This window comes from Mustelus asterias, chromosome 11 (genome assembly GCF_964213995.1).
Source record: "Mustelus asterias chromosome 11, sMusAst1.hap1.1, whole genome shotgun sequence".
Lineage (NCBI taxonomy): Eukaryota > Metazoa > Chordata > Chondrichthyes > Carcharhiniformes > Triakidae > Mustelus > Mustelus asterias.
In genome coordinates, this window is record NC_135811.1 from 8602743 (window position 1) to 8630498 (window position 27756).

At 47.5% G+C, this 27756-nt stretch overlaps 1 protein-coding gene across 1 annotated transcript in view; it reads right to left on the reverse strand.

Annotated features, from left to right (window-relative positions):
• loxl4 (lysyl oxidase-like 4) overlaps window positions 1-18359 on the reverse strand; it is a 167402-nt gene extending 149043 nt beyond the window's left edge. The window contains exons 1-3 of the mRNA XM_078224342.1: window positions 18243-18359; window positions 9226-9547; window positions 4723-4886 (exon numbers count right to left, since the gene is read on the reverse strand). Coding sequence (XP_078080468.1) covers window positions 4723-4886; window positions 9226-9505 — 444 coding nt within the window. The 5' untranslated portion in view covers window positions 9506-9547; window positions 18243-18359. The remainder of the gene's footprint in view (window positions 1-4722; window positions 4887-9225; window positions 9548-18242) is intronic.
• Between the last annotated feature and the right edge of the window lie 9397 nt (window positions 18360-27756).

A 27756-nucleotide genomic window follows, 5' to 3' on the forward strand; every position in this document is an offset into this window, starting at 1 on the left:
GTCAATGGATGGGAGGCTGGTTTGCGTGATGGAGTGATTTCACACTGTGCTCACTTATTCCTCTCTCAGACATGCTTTCCCTGAATGTTCCTTCCACCGGAATCTCAAAAGGGAGCTTTTGGACCCATTGCCCTATTCTGGAGTATTTTACAGACAGCCATACTGCAACAACTCCTCACTCTCCCTTCCACCCCCAACTTCCCCCGTTACACAATTTACATGCATGGCTGTTTAATCTAACCCCAGGTCCAAATGTTTGAAAGACAGCAGAAGTTTCATTTCTCTTCCCTGTCCCACACTCGCAGTGAACAGATTCCACAAGTCTGACTGCCCTGAGACTGAGGGATGGAAATGAAGGCCCTACGGAGCCCAGCAAAGCATGGTTTTAACTTTAACTATCAGCGTCACAAGTAAGGCTTACATTAACGCTGCAATGAAGTTACTGTGAAAATCCCCTAGTCGCCACGCTCCGGCACCTGTTCGGGTACACTGAGGGAAAAATTTAGCAACCACAATCCCACCCAGGCCATATCACCATAACCCCACGTATTTACCCTGCTGGTCCCCCTGATACTAAGTGGCAATTCAGCATGGCCAATCCACCGAACCCGCACATCTTACGGACTGTGGGAGGAAACCAGAGCACCTGGAGGAAACCCACGCAGGCACGGGGAGAATGTGTAGACTCCGCACAGGCAGTGACCCAAGCCTGGGATCGAACCTGGGTCCCGGGCGCTGTGAGGCAGCAGCGCTAACCACTGTGCTACCGGGGTCAGAAAAGGCAAAGTACATCAAGGGGGAATGTCACAGCAACCCTGGATTCGAGTCGCCCTGGATTCCGCTGGAACTGGATTCACAGAATGTTATTTCATAAAATAATGTGCTGCGTTAAAATAAAACTGTTGATGGTTTGCGTGTTTCAGGTTCAGTCATGTCAGCCAGGCTTCATTATATCTGTAAAACTTGGCTCATCCTAAACATCACTGTCTGTATCCGAACTCACACCAGTCTCTGTACCCGCTGAGCCACCTTTGCTTTCTGTCTGGCTATACCACAAATTTAAAACACTCCTTAGGCTAAAGTCCCTCAGCCTTGTTCCGGCACCACCACCCCCCCCCCCCCTTCTTCCTGTAACCGGACATTGAGCGGGATTCTCCGATCTCGCCCGTGCCCGCCCCAGTGCCAGTGAGACGGAGAATTTGATGTTCCGACCAAAACTCCATTCACCGGAGAATCCCAGCCCGGAGCGAGTGTGGAGGTTTTCAGCGACTGTGCAGAGGTGATTTCCGACTGCAGCATTGTGACACGTAATGATCAAAGTGAATTCTCCAATCAGGTCCAGTGAAAATGCGTCGAAAGTTATTTCCAAATTGTTATTTCACTGTCCCTCTTTATTTTAACTTCTCTGGTGTGCTACAACAGCTTGCATTTTGATGGGTGCCATTGTGTAGCACCCCTGGCTTCCCCGCCAGATATCCGGCGCTCGGAGATGCACACGCGGCGGGAACACATGTGCAAATCCTGCGAATCGGCCCACACGCGATTCTCCCGGCCTGACGTGCTAATTTTCAGGATGGGAAAATCGCCCCCATTGAGTCATGGAGGTTTGCAGCATGGAAACAGGCCCTTTGGACCAACCTGTCCATGACACCCAGTTTTTAACCACTAAGCTAGCCCCAGTTGCGCGCATTTGGCCCACATCCCTCTATACCCATCTTGCCCATGGAACTGTCTAAATGCTTTTTACAAAGAACAAAGAAAATTACAGGAACAGGCCCTTCGGCCCTCCAAGCCTGCACCGACCATGCTGCCCGACTGAACTAAAACCCCCTACCCTTCTGGGGACCATATCCCTCTAATCCTATCCTATTGATGTATTTGTCAAGACGCTTCTTGAAAGCCACTATCGTATCGGCTTCCACTACCTTCCCCAGCAGCGAGTTCCAGGCTCCCACCACTCTCTGTGTAAAAAACTTGCCTTGCACATCTCCTTTAAACCTTGTCCCTCACACCTTAAACCTATGCCCCCTAGTAATTGACTCTTCCACCCTGGGAAAAAGCATCTGACTATCCACCCTGTCCGTGCCCCTCATAAACGTGCAGACTTCTATCAGGTCGCCCCTCAAGCTCTGTCGTTCCAGTGAGAACAAACCAAGTTCTCATAGCTAATGCCCTCCATACCAGGCAACATCCTGGTAAATCTTTTCTGTGCCCTTTCCAAAGCCTCCACATCCTTCTGGTAGTGTGGCAACCAGAATTGACAACCAGGACACCAAGCCAATCCAATTGGAGTATTAGAGACAGGGTATCATAGAATCATAGAATTTCTACAGTGCAAAAGGAGGCCATTTGGCCCATCGAGTCTGCACTGACAACAATCCCACCCAGCCCTATCCCTGTAATCCCATACATTCACCCTGCTAATCCCCCTAGCCTATGCATCCCGGGACAATAAGGGGCAATTTAGCATGGCCAATCCACCTAACCTTCTTTGGACTATGAGAGGAAACCGGAGCACCCGGAGGAAACCCACACAGGCACTGGGAGAGCGTGCAAACTCCACACAGACAGTGATCTCAAACGGGAATTGAACCCAGGTCCCTGGCGCTGTGAGGCTGCAGTGCTCACCATGTGCCACTGTGCCGTTCCTAGAAAGAAGTAGAGGAGACAATCTGGGAAATTACAGGCCTGTGAATCTTACATCAATGGTGGGGAAATTATTGGAGAAGATTCTTAGGGACAGGATATACTCACATCTGGAAGAGAATAGGCTTATTAGCGATAGGCAGCATGGTTTTGTAAAGGGGAGGTTGTGTCTCTCAAACCTGATTGAGTTCTTTGAGGGAGTGACAAAAAATTGCCCAGGGCAGGACAGTAGATGTTGTATACATGGACTTTAGTAAAGTCTTCGATAAGGTTCCTCATGGCAGGCTGATACAGAAGGTGAAGTCATTTGGGATCCGAGGTGAGCTGGTAAGATTGATACAAAACTGGCTTGGGCATAGAAAGCAGAGACTTAGAAAGCAGAGGGCGGCACGGTAGTACAGTGGTTAGCACTGCTGCTTCACAGCTCCAGGGACCTGGGTTTGGTCACTGTCTGTGTGGAGTTTGCACATTCTCCTCGTGACTGCGTGGGTTTCCTCCGGGTGCTCCGGTTTCCTCCCACAGTCAAAAGATGTGCGGGTTAGGTTGATTGGCCATGCTAAAATTGCCCTTAGTGTCCTGGGATGCGTAGGTTAGAGGGATTAGTGGGTAAATATGTAGGGATATGGGGGTAGGGCCTGGGTGGGATTGTGGTTGGTGCAGACTCGATGGGCCGAATGGCCTCTTTCTGTGCTGTAGGGTTTCTAAGATTTCTAAGATTCTAAGACTAGCAGTGGAAGGGTTCTTTTCTAACTGGAGGTCTGTGACAAGCGGTGTTCCACAATGATCAGTGCTGGGCCTCTGTTGTTTGTAACATATATAAGAACATAAGAACTAGGAGCAGGAGTAGGCCATCTGGCCCCTTGAGCCTGCTCCGCCATTCAATAAGATCATGGCTGATCCTTTCGTGGATTCAGCTCCACTTACCCACCCGCTCACCATAACCCTTAATTCCTTTACTGTTCAAAAAACAAATATAAATGATTTGGAGGAAAATGTAGGTGGTCTGATTAGTAAATTTGCAGATGATGCAAAAATTGGGGGAGTAGCAGATAGTGAGGAGGATTGTCAGAGGATGCAGCAGGGTATAAATCAGCTGGAGACCTGGGCTGAAAGATGGCAGATGGAATTTAACCCGGACAAATGTACGGTGATGGGGTTTGGAAGGCCTGCTGCTGAAGGAAAGTATACAGTAAATCGTAGAGCCCTTAGAAATATTAGCATCCAGAGGGATCTAGACATGCAGATCCATAGTTCCCTGAAGGTGGCAACTCAGGTGGACAAGGTGGTTAAGAAGGCGTATGGCATGCTGACCTTCATTGGTCGGGGTGCTGAGTATAGGAATTGGAGAATCATGTTGCAGCTGTACAAGATTTTAGTTAGGCCGCATTTGGAGTATTGTGTACAATTCTGGTCGCCACACTACCGGAAGGATGTTGATGCATTGGAAAGGGTGCAGGAGAGATTTACCAGGATGCTGCCTGGTTTGGAGGATATGGATTATGAAGAAAGGTTGAACAAACTTGGATTGTTTTCATTGGAGCGTCGGAGGATGAGGGGGGACCTGAGAGAGGTTTACAAGATTATGACAGGCTTGGATAGAGTGGATAGTCAGAGTCTTTTTCCCAGGGTCGAAGGGTCAATTACTCGGGGGGCACAGGTTGAAAGTGAGAGGGGGAAAGTTTAAAAGAGATGGAAGGGACAAGTCTTTCACACAGAGGGTGGTGAATGCCTGGAACGCGCTGCCGGAGGAGGTGGTGGAAGCAGGTTCTATAACAACATTCAAGAGGCATCTGGATAGATACATGAATAGGCAGGGAATAGAGGGATATGGACCATGTAGAGGCAAGAAAATATTAGATTAGAGAGGCATCTGTGCCGGCACAGACTTGGTGGGCCGAAGGGCCTGTTCCTGTGCTGTATTGTTCTTTGTTCTTTATTAACTTACCATAACACCACCCGTGTGTAATAATCAGCAGATAGTCACCGGATTCCCCGAGGCTCATTGAGTGCACCGCAATCAGGTCAGAAAAAGCCATATGTTACTGAGATTATGGCGGAAGGAGATTTGAGGCCTACCTTAGCTTTGGAATCAGCCTCTCTGTTGTCAAGTCGCTTCCCTGAGCAGATAACGCCAACATCCTCACTGTGCTTACAGTCATTAACACCCCAGCCATTAGATTCGCAGGCAGCTATAGAAGCCTCATCACCTCTGCATTTCACATTGTCCAGCCAGATAGAACCTAGATAGAGGAATTACAGCATTGAGTCATTTGCCGTACCGTGTTGCTAAACAAAAGGACAAATTTTGTCAAAGTTTTTTGTCTTGCATTCATCAGGTCTTTGACAAAAATACAATCACAAATTTACTTGTCAGTCACCATCAACTGGTACATTCACCATGGCAATGCCCTAACCAATCAGAGTCCACTTGCCCATCAGTCTGCTCACAAATCTGTTGATTTCCTGTATTCTTCTGATGAGTGCAAAACAAAAAACTTCAACACAAAAAGTCTTGCTTTTCAGCAAGTACAGCTAAAGCATTGATGGCAAGGTGTACAGGATCCTGGACTTTTACAAAGAGAGGCATTGGCTGGAATTTTACCGGCCCACCCGCCACGGGGTTTGGAACGGGTGAGGGGCAGAGCATGGGGAGATCTGTTGGACTCGGAGCGGGACTTTACAGTTTCGGGATGAGCGAGGCCATAAAATCCCTCCCAATGTGTACAAAACCGCTATGGTGAAGCTCATAAAACACTGGAGTGCTGTGTCCAATTCTGGGTTCCACACTTGAGGAAGAACGTGAAGGCTTTAGGCAGGAAAGATTTCCGAGAATGGTTCCAGGGGATGAGGGACTCCAGTTACATGGTTGGACTGGAGAAGGTGGGGCTCTTCACTTTGGAGATGAGAATAGTGAGAGGAAACCTGGGAGAGGTATTCAAAATCATGAGGGATCTGCACATGGTAGATAGGGACAAAGCAGTGGCAACAGCATCGAGAACCGATGGACGCTGAACAGTAAAAGAGTCTGAGGCAACATGAGGAAACTCTTCATTCTTATACAAACATGCATACTAATTAGGAAGAGGGGACGTCCACTCAAGGCTGCTCCACCATTCAATAAGATCATGACTGATCTGACCGTAATCACCTGCCTACCCCTGATAACCTTTCATCCCTTTGTTTATCAACAATCTACATACCATTGCCTTCAAAGATTCTGTCTCCACTGTCTTTTGAGGAAGAGAGTTCCAAAAACTCATTACTCTTTGAGAGAGCAAGAAAAGTAGTCAGTGGCCATGCTCGACATTGGACTATTGTAATAGGTGCTGGAGGCAGATTCAGTGGAAGCTTTCTTAAGGGCAATTATCTGAAGAGAAAGTAATTGCCAGGCTATGGGGAAAGGTAACAGCTAAGTTATTCTTGGAGCAAACTCGAAGAGTTTGACAGGCTGAATGGCCTCCTCTGTCCTGTAATCATCCTATGATTCCAACAGCGGATGCTCACTGGTCTGGTTATAAGGTGATGTTGGTGTTACCCCAGGATACAACGCCTCAATTTCCATTGGAACTGATATACGCGAGGGAATCTGTGATTACATCAATCATATTGGTGGAAGGGGCGAATGAGCAGCCGGGGTCGATGTGTCTGATTGGTCATCGGCACTCAGAAGGACACATATAAGATCTGGCAAGAGAGAGAGTGATATTGCCTAATTGCCCTCACAATCCTTCCTGGTTGTATCACAGTTTGGTCTGGTTCCTGCTCTGACCAAGACCGCAAGAAACTACAAAGGGTTGGGAATGAAGCCCAGCCCACCACTCAAACCAGCCTCCCATCCATTGGCTCTGTCTACTCTTCCCACTGCCTCGGAAAAACAGAATAATTAAGGACCTCACGCACCCCAGACATTCTCTCTTCCACCTTCTTCAGTCAGGAAAAAGATACAAAAGTCAGGTCATGTGCCAACCGACTCAAGAACAGCTTCTTCCCTGCCGCCATCAGACCTTTGAATGGACCTACCTCATACTAAACTGATCTTTCTCTACACCCTAGCTATGAACATAACACTACATTCTGCACCCTATCCTTTCCTTTGCCCCTATGTACTCTATGAATGGTATGTTTTGTCTGTGTAATGCGCAAAAAACAATAATTCTCACTGCATCCCAATACATGTGGCAATAATAAATCAAACCAACTCTTCTGTGGAAAAGGCCAACAGAAGCATTGGCAAAGACCTGGGTGGAGTCTGCCCACTTAGCCGGTTACATAGTCACAACTGTTCAAGAATTTGCCACACCTGAATTAGGGAAGAATGGATATGTACTTGGTGCGGAGGTCCCTAAAGGCACATCAGGAACAGGTTACTGAAAGAACAAGTTCATGTTCAGCATGAGAAACACAACAAGGAGAAATCTTACTCCCAGCTGGGTTAGGCCAATGATTGGCCATTGCCAGGAGACCTGGCGAGGTGCCAGGTTCAATGCCTGTTCTGCATGAGGTCAGCTGATCTTGGAGCAATTTGATTTAATTTATTATTGTCACATGTATTAGGACACAGTGAAAAGTATTGTTTCTTGCGCGCTATACAGACAAAGCATACCGTTCATAGAGAAGGAAAGGAGAGAATGCAGGATGTAGTGTTACAGTCATAGCTAGGGTGTAGAGAAAGATCAACTTAATGCAAGGTAAGTCCATTCAAAATGATGGCAGCAGGGAAGAAGCTGTTCTTGAGTCGGTTGGTACGTGACCTCAGACTTTTGTATCCTTTTCCCAATGGAAGAAGGTGGAATAGGGTATGTCCGGGGTGCGTGGGGTCCTTAATTATGCCGGCTGCTTTGCTGAGGCAGCAGGAAGTGTAGACAGAATCAATGGATGGGAGGCTGGTTTGCGTGATGGATTGGGCTTTATTCACGATCTTTTGTAGTTTGTTGCGGTCTTGGGCAGAGAAGGAGCCATACCAAGCTGTGATACAATCAGAAAGAATGCTTCCTATGGTGCATCTGTAAAAGTTGATGAGAGTGATAGTTTACATGATAGTTTACAATGGGATACAAACACAAAAATGGGACGTGGTTCTTGCTTCCACAATCAAATCCCTGGGCGATACGTCCTGGTTTAAAGCATGATGACTGAGATGTGGTCCTGCCAGATTGGGGACATCTGTGCCATTGACCCCGAGATAAATTCAAACACTACACAAGCATAGACTGAAGCCTCCTTCCAATTCAAAGTCTTTTGCAATTATATCGGGATTAGGCAAGACCCAAGGGAAATATTATGTACAGTTTTAATGCCCTTACCCAAGGAAGACTAGACTTGCCTGAGGGGTGTGGAATGAAGTTTACTTATTGGTGTCACAAGTAGGCTTACATTAACGCTGCAATGAAGTTACTGTGAAAATCCCCTAGTCGCCACACTCCAGCACCTGTTCGGGTACACTGAGGGAGAATTTAGCACGGCCAATGCACTTAACCAGCACGTCTTTCGGACTGTGGGAGGAAACCGGAGCACCCGGAGGAAACCCACACAGACATGGGGAGAACAAGCAGACTTCGCACAGACAGTGACCTAAGCTGGGAATTGAACCCGGGTCCCTGGTGTTGTAAGGCAGCAGTGCTAACCACTGTGCCACCATGTGACACCACAAGACTGATTCCTGGCTCAGAGGGCTGTCCGATGAGGGGAGGTTAAGTACAATGCTCTCAATTCATATTCTTCAGTTTAGAGAATTGCAATCTCACTGAAGCGCATGAGGGTTTGTCAGGGGACATGTTGAGAGGCTTTTTCCCCTTGGCTGGAGAGTCAAAGACTAGGGGCACAGTCCGCAGTGTAAGGGGGCAGCCATTTATGACTGAGGAGAGATGTCACTCAGAAAGTTACATAATACCTTTAGCGTGATATAATTCCTCCCGAGTTGCTTATTGGGAGTGTAATAGGAGAAAGTTTGACACCAAGCCCCCTAAGGCGATCTTAGGGTATGTGATTAAAAGCTTGTTGGAAGAGTAATGTAGGGTGCTTTTCCCCCTGGCTGGGAACTCTAGAACTGGCCACAGTCAGAGGATAAGCTATTGGCCATTTAGGACTGAGATGAGGAGGAATTTCTTCACTCATTGGGTATTGCGAATCTTTAGGATTCTCTATCCCAGAGGATGAGTCTATTCATGACTGAGAGCAACAGATTTTTAGGAATTAAGGCAATCGTATGGAATATCAGGATTGGGCAGAAAATGTGACGTAGCCATGATCTTACTAATAGCAGACTTGGATGGGCTGAATAGCCTACCCTGCCTATTTCAATATGGTGTGGAGCTGCCGGCATTGGACTGGGGTAAACACAGTAAGAAGTTTAACAACACCAGGTTAAAGTCCAACAGGTTTATTTGGTAGCAAAAGCCACACAAGAGTGGGAATTCTGTGAACAGAATTCCCACTCACCTGAAGAAGGGGCTTCAGGCTCCGAAAGCTTGTGTGGCTTTTGCTACCAAATAAACCTGTTGGACTTTAACCTGGTGTTGTTTAACTTCTTACTGTATTTCAATACGGGGCAATGGAGGGGGTTGGGGGGGAATGTGTTACCTTTCCCTTGTCCATACTTTGCGCTGTGGGCCCAGGTGACTGCTCCCTCATAGCCCACTTCTTTGCATATCACCGTGGCAACCTCAATGGTGAAATCGTCGTCACACACCGTGCCCCATTGCCCATTGTAGAAAACCTCCACACGCCCTTCGTGGTGTGTCCGCTTCTCCCCCGCCAGGCGAACACGGATTTTCTTCTGCTTCGGATTCTGCCCCAGCACAGTCCTGGCACTGCAGAGGAGAAGCACTGTGCCCAGGAACAGGCCATGTAGACCGTTCATTGTCACCTTGCTGCTGGGGCTCAGGTTAACACTTTACAACACCTAGAACCAAAAAACAGAGTTAAAATAAGGAAATACTAGCATAACATTAAATATTAAAACACATCCTCTTTAGTCTTTCTTGTTACAATTATGATGTGGAGATGCCGGCGTTGGACTGGGGTGGGCACAATAAGAAGTCTCACAACATCAGGTTAAAGTCCAACAGGTTTAGTTGGAATCACGAGCTTTCAGAGCACTTCAGGTGATGAAGGAGCAGCGCTCCGAAAGCTCGTGATTCCAAATAAACCTGTTGGACCTTAACCTGGTGTTGTGAGACTTCTTTTTGTTACAATTTTGACAAAGTTCTGGTTTCAGTTTTCAATGTTGAAATATATGCCTGTTCGCTCTTCCCACGACTGCGTGGGTTTCCTCCGGGTGATCCCACACTTCAAAGATGTGCAGCAGGTTCGGTGAATTAGCCATGTTCAATTTAAAGTTTAAAATTTATTTATTAGTCACAAGTAGGCTTACATTAACACTACAATGTAGTTACTGTGAAAATCCCCGAGTCGCCACATTCCGGCGCCTGTTCGGGTTACACTGAGGGAGAATTTAGCATAGCCAACGCACCTAACCAGCACGTCTTTCCAACTGTGGGAGGAAACTGGACCACCCAAAGGAAACCCACGCAGACATGGGGAGAACGTGCAGATTCCATACAGCTAAGCTGGGAATTGAACCCAGATCCCCGGTGTGTGAGGCAGCAGTGCTAACCACTGTGCCACCCTGCCCCTTAGTGGCCCTAGATGTGTAAGTTAAGTGAATTAGCCATGTTAAATTGCCCCGTATTTTCCCAGATGTGTAGGTTAGGGGGATTAGCTGGGTAAATGAATGGGGTTACGGGGATAGGGCGGGGTGTGGGCCTTAGTAACATGTTCTGTTGGAGAGACGATGCAGGCTCGATGGGCCAAATGGCCTTCTTCTACACAGTAGGGATTCTATGATTCAATGACATGTAAGTTGTCGGGTTGCCAACCCTCCAGGATTGGCCTGGAGTCTCCAGGAATTGAAGATCAAACTCCAGGATACTGCTGTGTGCATCACTGGGGAAAAAGCATCCGGACGGTAAAGAAGGCTGGGATATCTATGGAATTTTCTTTGAACATTTCTCTTGACCAGTTATGGAATATTGAAAATGGGAAAAAAGATTGACAGTTTAGCATCATCGAATTGGAAAATGAGTCTTTGTACCTACCAGTTGGTGTAGGAAGGCAATGTATCACAAGAGGGATGTTGGCCGACCAATGGCTGGTGTGTGAGGGAAAGTCATGTGGTGAAACTTCCAGGAATATTTTTAGCCACAGTTGGCAACCCTAGTTGTTGTTTTAATCACATGCAGTAATCACCACTCAGAGAATAGCTTCCGCAGTGGCTAAATGGAGTCCTTTGAGCCTTCTGCTGAATGTTGTCAGGGCAGGCAGTCTTCAATGATGTGAGTCATTGATTGGCTAGCTATGACTGTAACACTACATTCTGCATTCTCTCGTTTCCTTCTCTATGAACGGTATGCTTTGTCTGTATAGCATGCAAGAAACAATACTTTTAACTGTATGTTAATACATGTGACAATAATAAATCAAATCAAACTTGTTAAACTCTATAACAAACCTGTTAAACGCTGTAACAAACTTGTTAAACTCCGTAACAAACTTGTTAAACTCCGTAACAAACTTGTTAAATTGCCTCTCTGTAGTGGACCGGTCTCTCGAGTAACCAACTGTCCTTTATTTTTCCTGCTTGTCCTCACTCCCTTCTGGAGTACCTTTTGTCCCTTAGTTCCAGAACAGCCTATGGGAGTGTGTACCCGGGAGTCCCAGGGTGAGTTTGAATGTTTGGTGTGGGGCTGCATGTGAATGAGTCGCCCAGTGAGAGACAATAATATTGAGATTCAACAAGGTAAGCTTCCCAAAAACAAAAGATCAACTGTTAAGTTTTGGTTGATTTTGACTCTCTACCTGCTGCATTGGTCTCAAGATCCATTCATCCCACCATCCCTCACACGGGAACCATCTCCACCTGCTCTCACGTTGACCAACACCCCTCATGGTCACCTGCATCACTCCTCCCACCCTGGCCCCAAGGATCAAGGTGGCTCTTAGCTTATTCTATTTCTTAAGAGTTGGTCACCCTGCTGGTCTCAGCCATTGCCATGACAACTCCATTCTAACTCGAGGAGCTGCCTGCTCCAATCAGCAAGACCTCACCAATATGGTGGCCGTTGGCAATGGCACTACAGGCAGGCAGCTCCTAGCTCCTGGAGAGGCTTGTCACCCTGTAAAGAACACCAAGTTCACCTCCTGGCCATTTAAAGACTACATTGTGAGTGCGATGCCTGTCGGACAGATTATCAGGTCCTGTAATTCATCCAATTGTTGAATTCCTGACCTTACATTGAAAACCCAGCCCAAAACCTCTGGAATGGTCAGATCAATTCCTGATTCAATATTGCAACCAGAAATAAAAGTCCCACCACACAAGCTCCAGGCAATGACCATCTCCAACAAGAAAGGATCTAACCATCGGCCCTTGGTCTTTCCGTGAGTGGCCCAGACTCGATGGGCTGAAGGGTCTTTTTCTCTGCTAAAGACCCCTATGACATTCAATGGCATTACCATCGTTGAATCCCCCACTATCAACATCCTGGTAGCTACTATTGACCAGAAACTGAACTGGATTAGCCATTTAAATACTGTGGATACCAGAGCAGGTCAGGGGCTGGAAATCCCGCAGCAGTAACTCACCTCTTGACCACCTCCCCCACCCCCCATCTCCCAAAGCCTGTCCACCATCTACAAGGCACAAGTCAGGAGTGTAATGGAATACTCTCCATTTGCCTGGATGAGTGCGGCTCCAACAACACGCAAGAAGCTCAACACCATACAGTGGTTAGCATTGCTGCCTCACAGCGCAGGGGACCCAGATTCGATTCCCGGCTTGGGTCACTGTCTGTGCGGAGTCTGCTCATTCTTTCTATGCCTGCGTGGGTTCCCTCCGGGTGCTCTGGTTTCCTCCCACAGTCCGAAAGATGTGCTGGTTAGGTGAATTGGCCATGCTAAATTCTCCCTCAGTGTACCCGAACAGGCGCCGGAGTGTGGCGACTAGGGGATTTTCACAGTAACTTGATTGCAGTATTAGTGTAAGCCTACTCGTGACACTAATAAATAAATTTTAAAACTTTAAAAACTTGAATAAGTCAGCATAACCATGGCAACATGATTCATTTGGAGTGAATATCCTTGTGGGGGATATCTGAGGAAATATTCTACCTTGGACTGAGAGGGCGCCAATAATATGGGGAGCCAATTGAAATAGGGGGAAATTTCCAAATATGTTCACCAATGATCTTTTGTTTTCCAGAATTGAACCTGCCAACAGCTTGGGAAAGACTTCAGCTGCACACTTGGCCCCTTTAAGAAATCTGTCAGCACCGCTGCTGACACTCGAAGAATATTCTTGGAAGTCATAGCTAGGATTGGTGCCCAACCACAAGGCACAACCTAACAAGCTCCACATGCCAAAGGAGACCTTCAATCTGCCCGGGCAGCTTGCCCCTGCATAGTGTTAAAGCTTGGCAATTGATGAGTCTGACAGCAGCCAGAGGCGAGGCGCAAGCACTGTCAGCAAACTGACTGACAGAACTGTTACGCTGGAGCGAGACCAGCCAATCAGCTCAACCATTAACTCCTTAATAGCCAAGTCTTTCTCTCCGCATAGCTCTTTGAGTTTTTATTCTATTCCTTCCTCATTTCTCTTTGCATTTCCCTAGTTTCCTCCCCACCCCCCAGCTTATCTTCTATTTCGATGACGGATTGCTCAAGATTTCAGATGTGTCCCACACCTTTCCTTCCTCACCTCTGTCGTGAACACCCTCACACTGTAATGCTGGTCGAGTGGTCATTTCTCGAAGCATGTGGATGTGCAATGACCATAGTGGGCATCATTGCCTTGGCAAATCCCATTCTCACCCAACAGCTGCAGACTGGCATGCACGTGCACACAGAAATGCTGCCATCAGACTTTTGAACGGACCTACCTCGCATTAAGTTGATCTTTCTCCACATCACAACTGAGAGCGGCCACTCTAAAGGCTAAAGTGTGATACAAGTCATTTCTCACAGGTTTTGCCTTTAACAGAGAATTAGCTTTGTGGGACTCCTGTCACATTTATGACACAGAGAAAGGAACAAAAGTGCGTTGCACCATTCACAACCCCTGAATATCTTCAAATGCCCCAAAACTCATTGAGAACTTTCGAAGTATCGTCATTGCTGTAATGTGGGAAATGTGACAGCCAGGTTAAAGTTAAAGTTTATTCATTAGTCACAAGTAAGGCTTACATTAACACTGCAATGAAGTTACTGTGAAATTCCCCCAGTCGCCACACTCCGGTGCCTTTTCGGGTACACTGAGGGAGAATTTAGCATGGCCGATCCACCTAACCAGCATGTTTTCCAGCCTGTGGGAGGAAACCGGAGCACCCGGAGGAAACTCACGCAGATCCGAGGAGAACGTGCAAATTCCACACAGACAGTGACCCGAGCCGGGAATCAAACCCAGGTCCCCGGCGCAATGAGACAGCAGTGCTAACCACTGTGCCACCGTGCCACCCACAGCAAAGAGTTGAATAATTAATGAATTGTTTTACTAATGGTTGAGGATTTCATTTTTGCCCAAGATCGTGGACAGAACTTTCCTGCTCTCCTTCAAATTGTGACGTGATTTTTTTACGTTCACCTGAGCAGGGAGACTTTTAAGTATATTCATACTTAACTCTTGGCAACAGTCCCCTGGCAGTGCCGCTCAGTGTAAACAGAATGAACTCAGAGCACTAGGAGCTGCACGTAAACACATGGCACAGGAAGCATTCCCACAGCATAAAGATACCCCGAGAGAAAGGGATCAGTAATGTGACGAAACGGAGAGCTGGAATCTCAATGTTGGAAAGCCAATGTGGGAAAGCCAATGTGAACAACATGGAGGTAGTGAGCAATGCCCAGATTGGCTCAGAACACAAACAGAGCAGGTGAGGAGATTATACTCGATATGAAATGTGAACGTAAGTTGTCACCTCCTCAGAGCGTGAAGAGATGAGGCTACAAAATTCCCTTTCAACCTCATCACCTCGCCCTCTTTGGGCGGGATTTTTCCCCCTCTCTGCGGCATGTTTCGCGGTGCTGGGAGGTGGCACACTGCTCGCTGGTGGTGGGATCTTACAGTCCCGCTGCTGTCAATGAGGTTTCAGGTTGAACACACCCCTCACCGCTGGGAAACCCGCGGTGGGAGTGCGCTGTCAGCGGGACCGTAAGGTCCCACCAGGCATGAATGGCAGCAAGTTTTCGGCATCTGTCTCCTTTTAAGGCCATAAGAAATAAGAGCGGTACTTGGCTTAAAAGCAAATTACTGCAGGTGCTGGAATCTGAAACCAAAAGAGAAAATGCTGGAAAATCTCAGCAGGTCTGGCAGCATCTGTAACGAGAGAAAAGAGCTGATGTTTCGAGTTCAGATGGCCCTTCGTCAAAGCTTTGACAAAGGGTCATCTGGACTCGAAACGTCAGCTCTTTTCTCTCCTTACAGATGCTGCCAGACCTGCTGAGATTTTCCAGCATTTTCTCTTTTGGTGGTATTTGGCTTGTCAAGCCAGCTCTATTCTTCAGTCAGATCATCTTCAACCTCAGCTCTACCTCTCCCACCTTGTTATCCATCGATTCGCTCAGTACCCAAACATCTCAACAATCTCTGACATGAGAATACTGAACAACTGAGCCTCTCTGGACTCGGGAATTCCAAAGATTCACAACCCTCTGTGTGACAACACTTATCCTCAATCACTGTCCAAAATGGCCAACCATTAGCCAATGGGCGGCACAGTGACACAGTGGTTAGCACTGCTGCCTCACAGCGCCAGGGACCCGGGTTCAATTCCAGCCTCGGGTCACTGTCCGTGCGGAGTTTGCACGCTCTCCCTGTGTCTGCGTGGGTTTCCTCTGGGTGCTCCGGTTTCCTCCCACAGTTCAAAGATGTGCGGGTTTAGGTTGATTGGCCATGCTAAATTGATCCTTAGTGTCAAGGGGATTAGCAGGGTAAATATGTGGGGTTACGGGAATAAAGCCTGGGTGGGATTGTGGTCGGTACAGACTCGATGGGATGAATGGCCTCCTTCTGTACTGTAGGGATTCTATGATTCTTTGCCTTTAAACCCCTTACCCCAAGACAGTGACCTCTAGTTCTAGATTTTACAGCGGGGGGTGGGGGAGGGACAACCACCCATCATCTACCCTCATTAAGACACTACATTAAACTCATCTCTTTCAGCAAGCTTTTATTAACCGCCCCAAGATCTTCTTACAGGGCTCAGTGTCAGATTTTCTCTGATTACACTCCCATGAAACACCTCAAGAGTTTTTTATTACGTCAGAGATGCCAGATAAGTGGAAAATGCAGTTGTTGCTTAGTTGAGGAAAGACTAAATGAAAGGGCAAACCACCCTAAACATTCACTCCCTCCACCACCGATGCAGAGTGGCAGCCATGTTTACAATCGGCAAGATGCACCCCAGCGACTCGCCAAGGTTCCTTCAACAGCATCTTCCAAATCAGTGATTTGAAGAAGGACAAAGGCAGCAGATAGCTGGGAAGACCAGCACCTGCAAGTTTCCTTCCAAGTCACACACCAGCCTAATTTGAAAATACATCACCATTCTTTCATTATCATAGAGTCATAGAGGTTTACAGCATGGAAACAGACCCTTCGGCCCAACTTGTCCATGCCCCTCCTTTTTTTAACCACTAAGCTCGTCCCAATCGCCCGCGTTTGGCTCATATCCCTCTATACCCATCCTACCCATGTAACTGTCCAAACGCTTTTTAAAAGACAAAATTGTACCCGTCTCTATTACTATCTCTGGCCACATGTTCCAGACACTCACCACCCTCTGTGTGAGAAAATTGCCCCTCTGGACCCTTTTCTATTTCTCCCCTCTCACCTTAAACCTATGCCCTCTAGTTGTAGACTCCCCTACCTTTGGGAAAAGATATTGACTATCTGGCTGATCTATGCCTCTCATTATTTTATAGACCTCTATAAGATCACCCCTCAGCCTCCTACGCTCCAGGGAAAAAAGTCCCAGTCTATCCAGTCCCCCCTTATAACTCAAACCATCAAGTCCCGGTAGCATCCTAGTAAATCTGTCGCTGGGTCAAAATCCTGGAACTCCCACCCTACCAGCACCATGGGTGCACTGACACCACAGGGATCCCAGCGGCTCAAGATGGCACCTCACCACCACCTTCTCAAGGGTAATACATGCTGGCATAGCCAGCGACACCCAATGAAAACAATTTTTAAAACGGCCGGGTGTCTGTGTGAACTGGCAGCAGGACAAAGTAGACAGTGTGGTCCTTCTGGTATGCAGGAAGGGTGTCAGTGCGTGTGTGAGAGAGAGAGAGGAATGGGGTAGGTTCAGTGTATGTGTTGAGGCTGCAGGCAAACCTGTACAGATGGACTTAATGAAATCAAGGCTGAAGCTATCCAAAATCAGAGTGCAGGATCAGGGTGAGCAGTGCAGTGACAGATAGACTGGGGCAGGGGCAGGGACACTGATAGAAAGTTGAGCAGAGAGGGCAGATTCAAGAGGTTTGACAGATAAAAGAGAAAACCGGTACAAACACAAAGACAACAATGGAGGGAGTGGGGGAAGAAGATGACAAAGAAGCAGAGAGAGAGAGAGAGAGAAGTGAAGGGAAAAGAAAAAAAATGAAAATGAGAAGGAGAGATAAAAGGGGAGAAAGAGAAGGAGAGAGTGGGAAAGGAGGGGAAGAAAAGATGAGAGAAAGAGAAAAAAGAGAGAAAGAAAAAGGAGAGAGAGAAAAAGGAGAGAAAAAGGAGAGAGAGAAAAAGGAGAGAAAAAGGAGAGAGAGAAAAAGGAGAGAGAGAAAAAGGAGAGAAAAAGGAGAGAGAGAAAAAGGAGAGAGAGAAAAGGAGAGTGGAAAAGGAGAGAACGGGGGAAAGGAGAGAGAAGGAAAGAGTGGAAAAGGAGGCGAAGAAAAGAAGAAAGAGAAAAGGGAGAGAAACAGAAAAAGGGGAGAAAGAGAAAGAGGGAAGAAATAAAGAGGAAAGCGAAAAAGAGAATAAAGATATAAGAGGAGAAAGAAATGAGGAAAAGATACAGAAATGAAGAAGGAAATGATAAGGGGGGTGAGAAAGGAGAGAAAAAGAAACAGGGAATGAGAGAGGGAGATTGAAGGGAGTGCAATGGGTAAGTGGCAGGAACGGTTCAGCAAGAGTGGAAATGGTTTGGAAAGAAAAGCAGCCTCAGCTGATCCTCAACCCGGCAGCAACAAGTGAACCGCTGCAGCACAGGGACAGAAACTCAGAGTCAACCCCTTACTGAGAGCAAGCATCTAAAACAAGTAAATAACTCAACTGCAGATCGATATCCATCATTAAAACGCGCAACAGTTACAAAGAGTTACCGAAACCCTGCTCACTGCAGCTCTGCGAAAATGCACAGACTGTCTGACTGTCAACCCAGAAACACATTCTAACATTCTAATTTCAGATGGGAAAAGGGACAAGTTGCTGCGATTCACAAGAACGGTTACTTTCCAACTCCTGAAAATCAGTGGAAAAATACAGCGAGTCGCTGCTTCTCTATTTTCAAAAGATTAAAGCAAGCGGAAAAGTTAATCCAACTTACAGAGTGCCTGAAACTGCCTGGAAATAACTTGGTGCGGCTCCTGCACACAGCAGCAATGAGTGGAGTCTTTGACAGCACTGTCTGTGCACACACACTCTCCCCACTCACTTTCCGTCTGTAACCCCGCCGTCTGCTTCATCTTTTATTGCCACCACGTGATTTTTTCACCCTCTCCCGTCTCTTTCGCTCTCCCATCCCCACACCTCCTTCTTTTATCTCCCTGAATGACAGAATCCTCAGAAAAGCATGTTGGAACAAACTGAGTGAGTTGGAACACAGAAAGTGAGTGTGTGTGAAAGAGAGACAGACAGAGAGAGCGAGTGTGTGTGTGAGAGCGAGACAGAGTGTGTGAGAGAGATAGAGAGACAGAGCGAGTGTGTGTGTGAGAGAGAGACAGTGTGTGAGAGAGATAGAGAGACAGAGCGAGTGTGTGTGTGAGAGAGAGACAGAGAGAGTGAGTGTGTGTGTGAGAGACAGTGTGTGAGAGAGATAGAGAGACAGAGCGAGTGTGTGTGTGAGAGAGAGACAGGGTGTGAGAGAGAGACAGAGAGAGCGAGTGTGTGTGTGAGAGACAGAATGTGTGAGAGAAATAGAGAGACAGAGCGAGTGTGTGTGTGAGAGAGAGACAGGGTGTGAGTGAGAGAGACAGAGAGAGCGAGTGTGTGTGAGAGACAGAGTGTGTGAGAGCGATAGAGAGACAGAGCGAGTGTGAGTGAGAGAGAGACAGAGAGAGACAGAGTGTGTGAGAGAAATAGAGTGACAGTGAGTGAGAGAGAGACAGAGAGAGCGAGTGTGTGTGAGAGACAGTGTGAGAGAGAGACAGAGAGAGCGAGTGTGTGTGAGAGACAGAGTGTGTGAGAGAGATAGAGAGACAGCGAGTGTGAGAGAGAGACAGAGAGAGCGAGTGTGTGTGAGAGACAGAGTGTGAGAGAGAGACAGAGAGAGCGAGTGTGTGTGAGAGACAGAGTGTGTGAGAGAGATAGAGAGACAGCGAGCGTGAGAGAGAGACAGAGAGAGCGAGTGTGTGTGAGAGACAGAGTGTGAGAGAGACAGAGAGAGCGAGTGTGTGTGAGAGACAGTGTGTGAGAGAGATAGAGAGACAGCGAGTGTGAGAGAGAGACAGAGAGAGCGAGTGTGTGTGTGAGAGAGACAGAGCGAGTGTGTGAGAGAGATAGAGAGAGCAAGTGTGTGTGAGAGAGACAGAGTGAGTGTGTGAGAGAGATAGAGAGATAGAGCGAGTGTGAGTGAGAGAGAGACAGAGAGAGCGAGTGTGTGTGTGAGAGAGAGAGACAGAGTGAGTGTGTGAGAGAGATAGAGATAGAGCGAATGTGAGTGAGAGAGAGACAGGGAGAACATGTGTGTGTGAGAGACAGAGTGAGTGTGTGAGAGAGAGGGATAGAGAGACAAAGAGAGCAAGTGTGTGTGAAAGGGTAGCATGTGTGAGAGACAGAGGGAGAAATATGTGTGAGAGAGATAGGGAGAGACAGAGTAAGTGTGAGAGAGTGTATGAGAGAATGAGTGAAAGAGTGATTGAATGTGAGAGAGACAGAAAGAGTGATTGAGTGTGAGAGACAGTGAGTGTGAGAGACAGAGTGATTGAGTGTGAGAGAGAGTGATTAAGTGACAAAGTGATTGAGTGTGTGAGAGAGTGTGTGAGAGGGTGATTGACTGTGTGTGTTAGTGTGTGTGCGAGAGTGTGTGTCTGTGAGAGATAGAAGGTTAGAGAGTGTGTGTGAGTGAGGATTCGAGAGAGTGTGCAAGAGAGAGTGAGTATGAGTGGGAGTGTGTGAGAGAGTGTGTGTTCATGAGAGAATTGGAAGTGTAGCCCCCCAAGCAGTGACCCCCAAGGCTCATACTCTGAGAAAACATTCTTTCTGGTTGTATCACAGCTTGGTATGGCTCCTGCTCTGACCAAGACCGCAAGAAACTACAAAGAGTTGTGCACGTAGCCCAATCCATCACGCAAACCAGCCTCCCATCCATTGACTCTGTCTACACTTCCCGCTGCCTCGGAAAAGCAGCCAGCATAATCAAGGACCCCACGCACCCCGGACATTCTCTCTTCCACCTTCTTCCGTCGGGAAACAGATACAAAAATCTGAGATCACATGAAGCTAAAAGTTTATTTATTAGTCACAAGTAGCTTACATTCACACTGCAATGAAGTTACTGTGAAAATCCCTAGTCACCACACTCCAGCACCTGTTCGGGGAGACTGAGGGAGAATTTAGCATGGTTAATCCACCAAACCAGCACGTCTTTGGACTGTGGGAGGAAACCGGAGCACCCGGAAGAAACCCATGCAGACACGGTGAGAATGTGCAAACTCCACACAGACTGTGACCCAAGCCGGGAATCGAACCCAGGTCCCTGGGGCTATGAGGCAGCAGTGCTAACCACTGTGCCACAGTACCGTACCAACCAACTCAAGAACAGCTTCTTCCCTGCTGCCACCAGACTTTTGAATGGACCTACCTGATATTAAGTTGATCTTTCTCTACATCCTCGCTCTGACTGTAACACTACATTTTGCACACTCCCCTTTCCCTCTCTCCTATATACTCTATGAATGGTATGCTTTGTCTGTATAGCGCATAAGAAACAATACTTTTCACTGTAGCCCAATACATGTGACAATAATAAACCAAATCAAATCAAATCATACTCATATCTACATAATACAGAGGTGACACAGAGGTGACCCCCATGCAAGACATTATGGTGAGGTCTCTCGTCGGTCACCCTGTTTCAAGCAATGACATAGAGGCAACGTCTTGTTCCCCGATGAGGTCAGAATGCAGATCCATTGAATGCACTCAACTGCCCTAAACATATGGATGATATTGGAATAGTGTAGATTAGAGGGGCTTTAGATTGGTACCACTGGTCGGCGCAACATCGAGGGCCGAAGGGCCTGTACTGCGCTGTAATGTTCTATGTTCTATGTCTAACTCTTCACCCTTGTGGGGTGGGGGACGGGTGGGGGGTACATGCGGACTGCTGAGACTCAAGGGTCGAACCTCTTCATTCAGGTGGAGTTGAGAGGGGAGGTTGTGGTGAAGTGGTTGTTGTGTGATACGACAGGGAGTGAGGCTTTGTGGAAAAATTCTCCCTCCCACCATGGCGTCTGACAACCGCTCACTCTGTGGTGCCTGCGGGAGGTCATCGTGACGGTGGCTACATTCGTGGGCAGGGCGCTAAAGTGATAGGCCGGACGCCACAGGAGCTGGAGGGGTGTCAGTCACAGGGAGGGAGTGGGGGGGCTGGATGGGCCGGACTCCACCCTCAGCTGTGGGGTGCTCACCAGTGAGTGACCCAGAAGCCTGCCTACTAGCTAATGCCACCGAGGTGTGAGTATCTGGGCGAGAGGAGGGTGTGGGTGATGGCTATGACACCTCCTCAATGCTTGTCTCCGAGATGTCTCCCTTGGAGCTGCTCTGGTCTGTGGTCTCCAGAAGACATGAGGATGGTCCGGGCTGGGTGAGTGATTGACCTTCAAGGGAAGTGAGATGGTTGTAATGTATTATGGGGAATGAATGATGAGAGAATGTTAACTCACACGAGGCTTGCACCATGACTGTATGTCTTGAGGGTCCTCACATATGTCTGCTGCCCCCACTTTGCCCTCCTGCTCCTCCCCTGCCAGCTCAAAGGCTCTCTCCTCGTAGAGCATTAGGGATCTCAGCTTGGGCATGACTTCAGCAAGCTGTGCCCACTCTCACAGTTTGTGCTCGAGTTTGCCCTGCAAAGAGGCTGATGGGAAGAATGTAGACGGGTGTCCTGTTGGGTCAGATTGTGATGAAGGCTGGCATGGTGGGACATGAGTGGGAGCGGGGATGTGAGGAGCAGATTATCGACTGGGGAGAGCGGGGGGGGGAGTTGGGGTGGGGGGAGGAGGGCACCATGACAAGTGTTGAGAATCCATGAGGTGGCTGGGTGAGAGCTCACCGTGGGGGTGTGAAGGGGAGAGGCGGAAGACATTGGGGGGCAGACTTACCCTGGCTGCACGAAGAAGGTCATTCACCTTCTTCCAGCACTGTTGCCGTGTCCTCTCACGCAGCAAGCTGGCACTCACTATTGCAGCCACTGCCACCCAGGCGGGGTTGGCGACCTTGCTTGCTGGACGAGTGCACAATCGCGGGTAAGGGGTGTCACGCGTCTGCGTGTCCGGAAGATTGGTGAGGGTTCCCTCCAAAACTTTTGGAGCTCTCTTGCTGGCAGTAACCTCTCATTGGACTTGGAAGAAGTGCCAGGGAGTGCTGGCAAGGCGTTTAAAAGGAGCACCCCATTGATTACAGAGATTAAGTTTTCACATGGCGAGTAAATCGGCGGCAAGCCGCTGGGAGCGCGGTGTGAATCACGTGGGGGGGAAATTGTTAAAGAGGCTCAATATTCGGTGAGTTTTCCTGCCGACGGTGGCGGCATTGTCACCGGAACCAACACTTTGGAAAAAATAGGAAAATTCCATCCTGTGTGTCCGAGAGAGAGTTGAGTGTGTAAGAGATGTACCAATGTATGAGAGAGTTGAGTGTGCACGAGAACGTGTGTAAATGTGTGAGAGAGTTGAGTGTGTAAGAGATGTACCAATGTATGAGAGAGTTGAGTGTGCACGAGAGCGTGTGTAAATGTGTGAGAGAGTTGAGTGTGTAAGAGAGTGTGTGTGAATGTGTGAGAGAGTTGAGTGTGTAAGAGAGAGTGCGCATATGTGTGAGAGAGTTGAGTGTGTAAGAGAGTGTGTGTGAATGTGTGAGAGAGTTGAGTGTGTAAGAGAGTGTGTACGTATGTGTGAGAGAGTTGAGTGTGTAAGAGAGTGTGTACGTATGTGTGTGAGAGAGAGTTGAGTGTATAAGAGTGTGTGCGTATGTGAGAGTTGAGTGTGGAAGAAAGTGTGTGCGTATATGTGAGAGTGCGTGTGCGTGTGCATGTGTGTGAGTGTGTGAGAGTGTGTCTGCACGTGAGACAGTGTGTGTGAGGGAGTACATGAGAGAAAGAGTGCGGGGGTGAAAGTGAATGGAAGAGAGAGTTCATGGGAGAGAGGGTGCATGAGGGAGAGTGTGTGTGTGTGTGAAAGAGTGAGTTTGTGAGATTGTGTGTGAGAGTGTGTGTGTTTGCGTGTGTGAATGTGTGAAAGAGTTAGTTGCGAGATCGTGTGTGAGAGTGTGTGAGTCAGAATGTAAGAGTGAGTGTGAGAGTGTGTGTGTGAGAATGTCAGTGTGTGGGTATGGGTGAGAGAATTGAGTGTGTAAGAGTGTGTGTGCGCATGTGTGAGAGAGTGAGAGAGTCTGTGTGTATGGGAAGGAGAATGATTTAATCGTGATCTGTATGATGCCCCCAAAGGTAACAATCTCCTGGAAGTTTACCATGAGGTCACTGTTGATGTGCGGAATGACAGTTGGTGCATTGGCCACTGCAATGCTTAATCAGGTAGGAAGTAAAAACTAATACATTAAATCAAAACATATAAAAACAAAATGTACTGTAAATATTCAGGGCAATCAGCATCTAGGAAAGAAATGTTACATTTCCAGTCAAGGTGACCCTTTGCCAGTGATCTCAACCTCAACCATTTCAGATTTCAGATCAATTTCAGATTTTTCAGCATCTGCCCTCTTGTAGTCAACCCTTCCACCCTGGGAAAAATCTCCTGACGATCCACCCTGTCTATGCTTCTCATAATTGTGTAGACCTCTATCAGGTCTCCCCTCAGCCTCCGTCTTTCCAGTGAAAACAATCCTAGTTTACTCAATCTCTCCTCATATCTAAAACCCTCCAGACCAGGCAACATCCCGGTAACCCTTCTTTGCACCCTCTCCAAATCTTCCACATCCTTCTGGTATTGTGGTGACCAGAACTACACGCAGCATTCCAACTGTGGTCTAAAGTTTTATACAGCCATAACATAACCTGTCAACTTTTATAATCAATGCCTCGGCCGATGAAGGCAAGCATGCTGTATGCCTTCTTGACCACCTTATCCACCTGCGTTGCCACTTTCAGGGATCCATGAACCTGTACGCCCAGATCCCTCTGTATGCCAATGCTCCTAAGGGCTCTGCTATTTACTGCATAATTCGCACCTGAATTTGGTCTTCCAAAATGCATCACCCATCTATCATTTCTCTGCCCAAGTCTGCAATCTATCCAAATCCTGCTGTATCTTTTGACAATCCTCATTACTATCTGCAACTCTCAATTTTTGTGTCATCTGCAAACTTACTAATTAGACCACCCACATTTTCCTCCAGATCATTTATATATATTACAAACAACAAAGGTCCCTGCACTGATCCCTGTGGAACACCAAAAGTTACTGAAAAGTACCTTTCCACCATTACTCTCTGTCTTCTATGAGCAAGTAAGAAGTCTCACAACACCAGGTTAAAGTCCAACAGGTTTATTTGGTAGCAAAGGCCACTAGCTTTCAGAGCGCTGCTCCTTCGTCAGGTAAGTGGGAGTTCTGTTCACAAACAGGACATATAAAGACACAAACTCAATTTACAAAATAATGGTTGGAATGCGAATCTTTACAGGTAATCAAGTCTTAAAGGTACAGACAATGTGAGTGGAGAGAGCGTTAAGCACAGGTTAAAGAGATGTGTATTGTCTCCAGACAGGACAGTTAGTGAGATTTTGCAAGCCCAGGCAAGTCGTGGGGGTTACAGATAGTGTGACATGAACCCAAGATCCCGGTTTAGGCTGTCCTCGTGTGTGCGGAACTTGGCTATCAGTCTCTGCTCAGCGACTCTGCGCTGTCGTGTGTCGTGAAGGCCGCCTTGGAGAATACTTACCCGAATATCAGAGGCCGAATGCCCGTGACCGCTGAAGTGTTCCCCAACAAGAGAACACTCTTGCCTGGTGATTGTCGAGCGGTGTTCATTCATCCGTTGTCGTAGCGTCTGCATGGCCTCCCCAATGTACCATGCCTCGGGACATCCTTTCCTGCAGCGTATCAGATAGACAACGTTGGCCGAGTTGCAAGAGTATGTACCGTGTACATGGTGGATGGTGTTCTCACGTGAGATGATGGCATCCGTGTCGATGATCCGGCACGTCTTGCAGAGGTTGCTGTGGCAGGGTTGTGAGGGTTATCCATTCTTTCAGGTTGTACCACAGCTTGGTATGGTTCCTGCTCTGTCCAACACCGCAAGAAACTGCAAAAGGTTTTGAATGTAACCCAATCCATCGTGCAAACCAATCTCCCATCCATTGCCTCTGTCTTCACTTAATGCTGCCTTGGAAAAGCAACAGCATAACGAAGGACCTCATGCACCCCGGACATTCTCTCTTCCATCTTCTTCCATTGGGAAAAAGATACAAAAGTCTGAGTTCGCGTACCAACCGACTCAAGAACAGCTTCTTCCCTGCTGCCATCAGACTTTTGAATGGACCGATCTCGCAGTAATGTGATCTTTCTCTACACCCTAGCTATAACTGTAACACTACATTCTGCACTCTCTCATTTCCTTCTCTATGAACGGTATGCTCTGTCTGTATATTCGCTACCCTCTGTCTGAGGGTAGCGAATGTCACTCCACTATTCAAAAAGGGAGGGAGAGAGAAAACAGGGAATTATAGACCAGTAAGCTTAACATCAGTAGTGGGGAAAATTCTCGAATCCATTATCAAGGACTTTATAGCGGAGCATTTAGAAAGCAGTGGCAGGATCAGACAGAGTCAGCATGGATTTATGAAGGGGAAATCATGCTTGACAAATCTGTTGGAATTCTTTGAAGATGTAACCAGTCGAGTTGACAAGGAGGAACCAGTAGATGTGATATATTTGGACTTGCAGAAAGCTTTTGACAAAGTCCCGCACAAGAGATTATCGAGCAAGATTGAAGCGCATGGGATTGGGGGAAGTATTGAGATGGATAGAAAACTGGTTGGCAGAGAGGAAACAAAGAGTAGGAATGAATGGATCCTTTTCAAATTGGCAGGCAGTAACTAGTGGGGTGCCACAGGGACTGGTGCTGGGACCCCAGCTATTCACAATATATATTAATGATTTGGATGAGGGAACAAAATATAACATCACAAAAGTTTGCAGATGATACCAAGTTGGGTGGGAGGGTGAACTGTGACGAGGATGCAGAGGTCCTTCAGAATGATCTGGACAGGTTGGGTGAGTGGGCTAATCAATGGCGATGCAGTATAATTTGGATAAATGTGAGGTTATTCACTTTGGAAGCAAAAACAAGAAAGCAGATTACTACCTGAATGGCTGTAAATTGGGAGAGGGGAGTGTGCAGCGGGACCTGGGTGTCCTTGTGCACCAGTTGCTGAAGGTAAGCATGCAGGTGCAGCAGGCGGTAAAGAAGGCAAATGGCATGTTGGCCTTCATTGTGAGAGGTTTCGAGTACAGGAGCAGGGATGTGTTGTTGCAATTATACAGGGCCTTGGTGAGGCCACACTTAGAATATTGTGTGCAGGTTTGGTCTCCTTTTCTGAGGAAGGGTGTTCTTGCTCTCGAGGGAGTGCAGCGAAGGTTTACCAGGCTGATTCTGGGGATGGCGGGACTGATGTATGAGGAGAGATTGACTAGGTTAGGATTGTTTTTGCTGGAGTTCAGACGAATGAGGGGGTGATCTCATAGAGATTTATAAAAATCTAACAGGAGTAGCCAGGGTAGATGCAGGAGGGATGTTCCTGATGGTGGGGGAGTCCAGAACCAGGGGTCACAGTCTGAGGATTCAGGATAGACCATTTAGGACAGAGATGAGGAGACAGTTCTCCACCCAAGGAGTGGTGAGCCTGTGGAATTCATTACCACAGGAAGTATCTGATGCCAAAACATTGAATGTATTCAAGAATCGTTTGGATATAGCACTTGGGGCGAATGGGATCAAAGGGAGAAAGCAGGATTAGGCTATTGAGTTGGATGATCAGCCATGATCGTGATGAATGGCGGAGCAGGCTCGAAGGGCCAAATGGCCTCCTCCTGCTCCTATCTTCTATGTTTCTATGTTTTTATAGCGTGTAAGATACAATACTTTTCATTGCATATTAATAGATGTGACAATAGTAAATCAAATCATTTTATGATTTTACCATCAACAAAATGTGGTCATTATTGTAGGAAACACTGGCCAATTTGTGCACAGCAAGCTTCCAGCAACAGCAATGTGATAAGGCCAGCCAATCCATTTCAGTGATGTTGCCCCATTGAAAAATTATTTAACAAACGCAATGATGGCAGTACGGTGGCACAGCGGTCAGCACTGCTGCCTCACAGCGCCAGGGACTCGGGTTCAATTCCCGGCTTGGGTCACTGTCTGTGTGGAGTCTGCACATTCTCCCCGTGTCTGCGTGGGTTTCCTCCGGGTGCTCCGGTTTCCTCCCACAGTCCAAAGATGTGCCGGTTAGGTTGATTGGCCATGCTAAATTGACCCTGCTGTCAGGGGATTAGTAGGGTAAATATGTGGGGTTATGGGAACGGGGCCTGCGTGGGGTTCCGGTCGGTGCAAACCCCATGGGCCAAATGGTCTCCTTCTGCACTGTGGGAATTCTATGATCA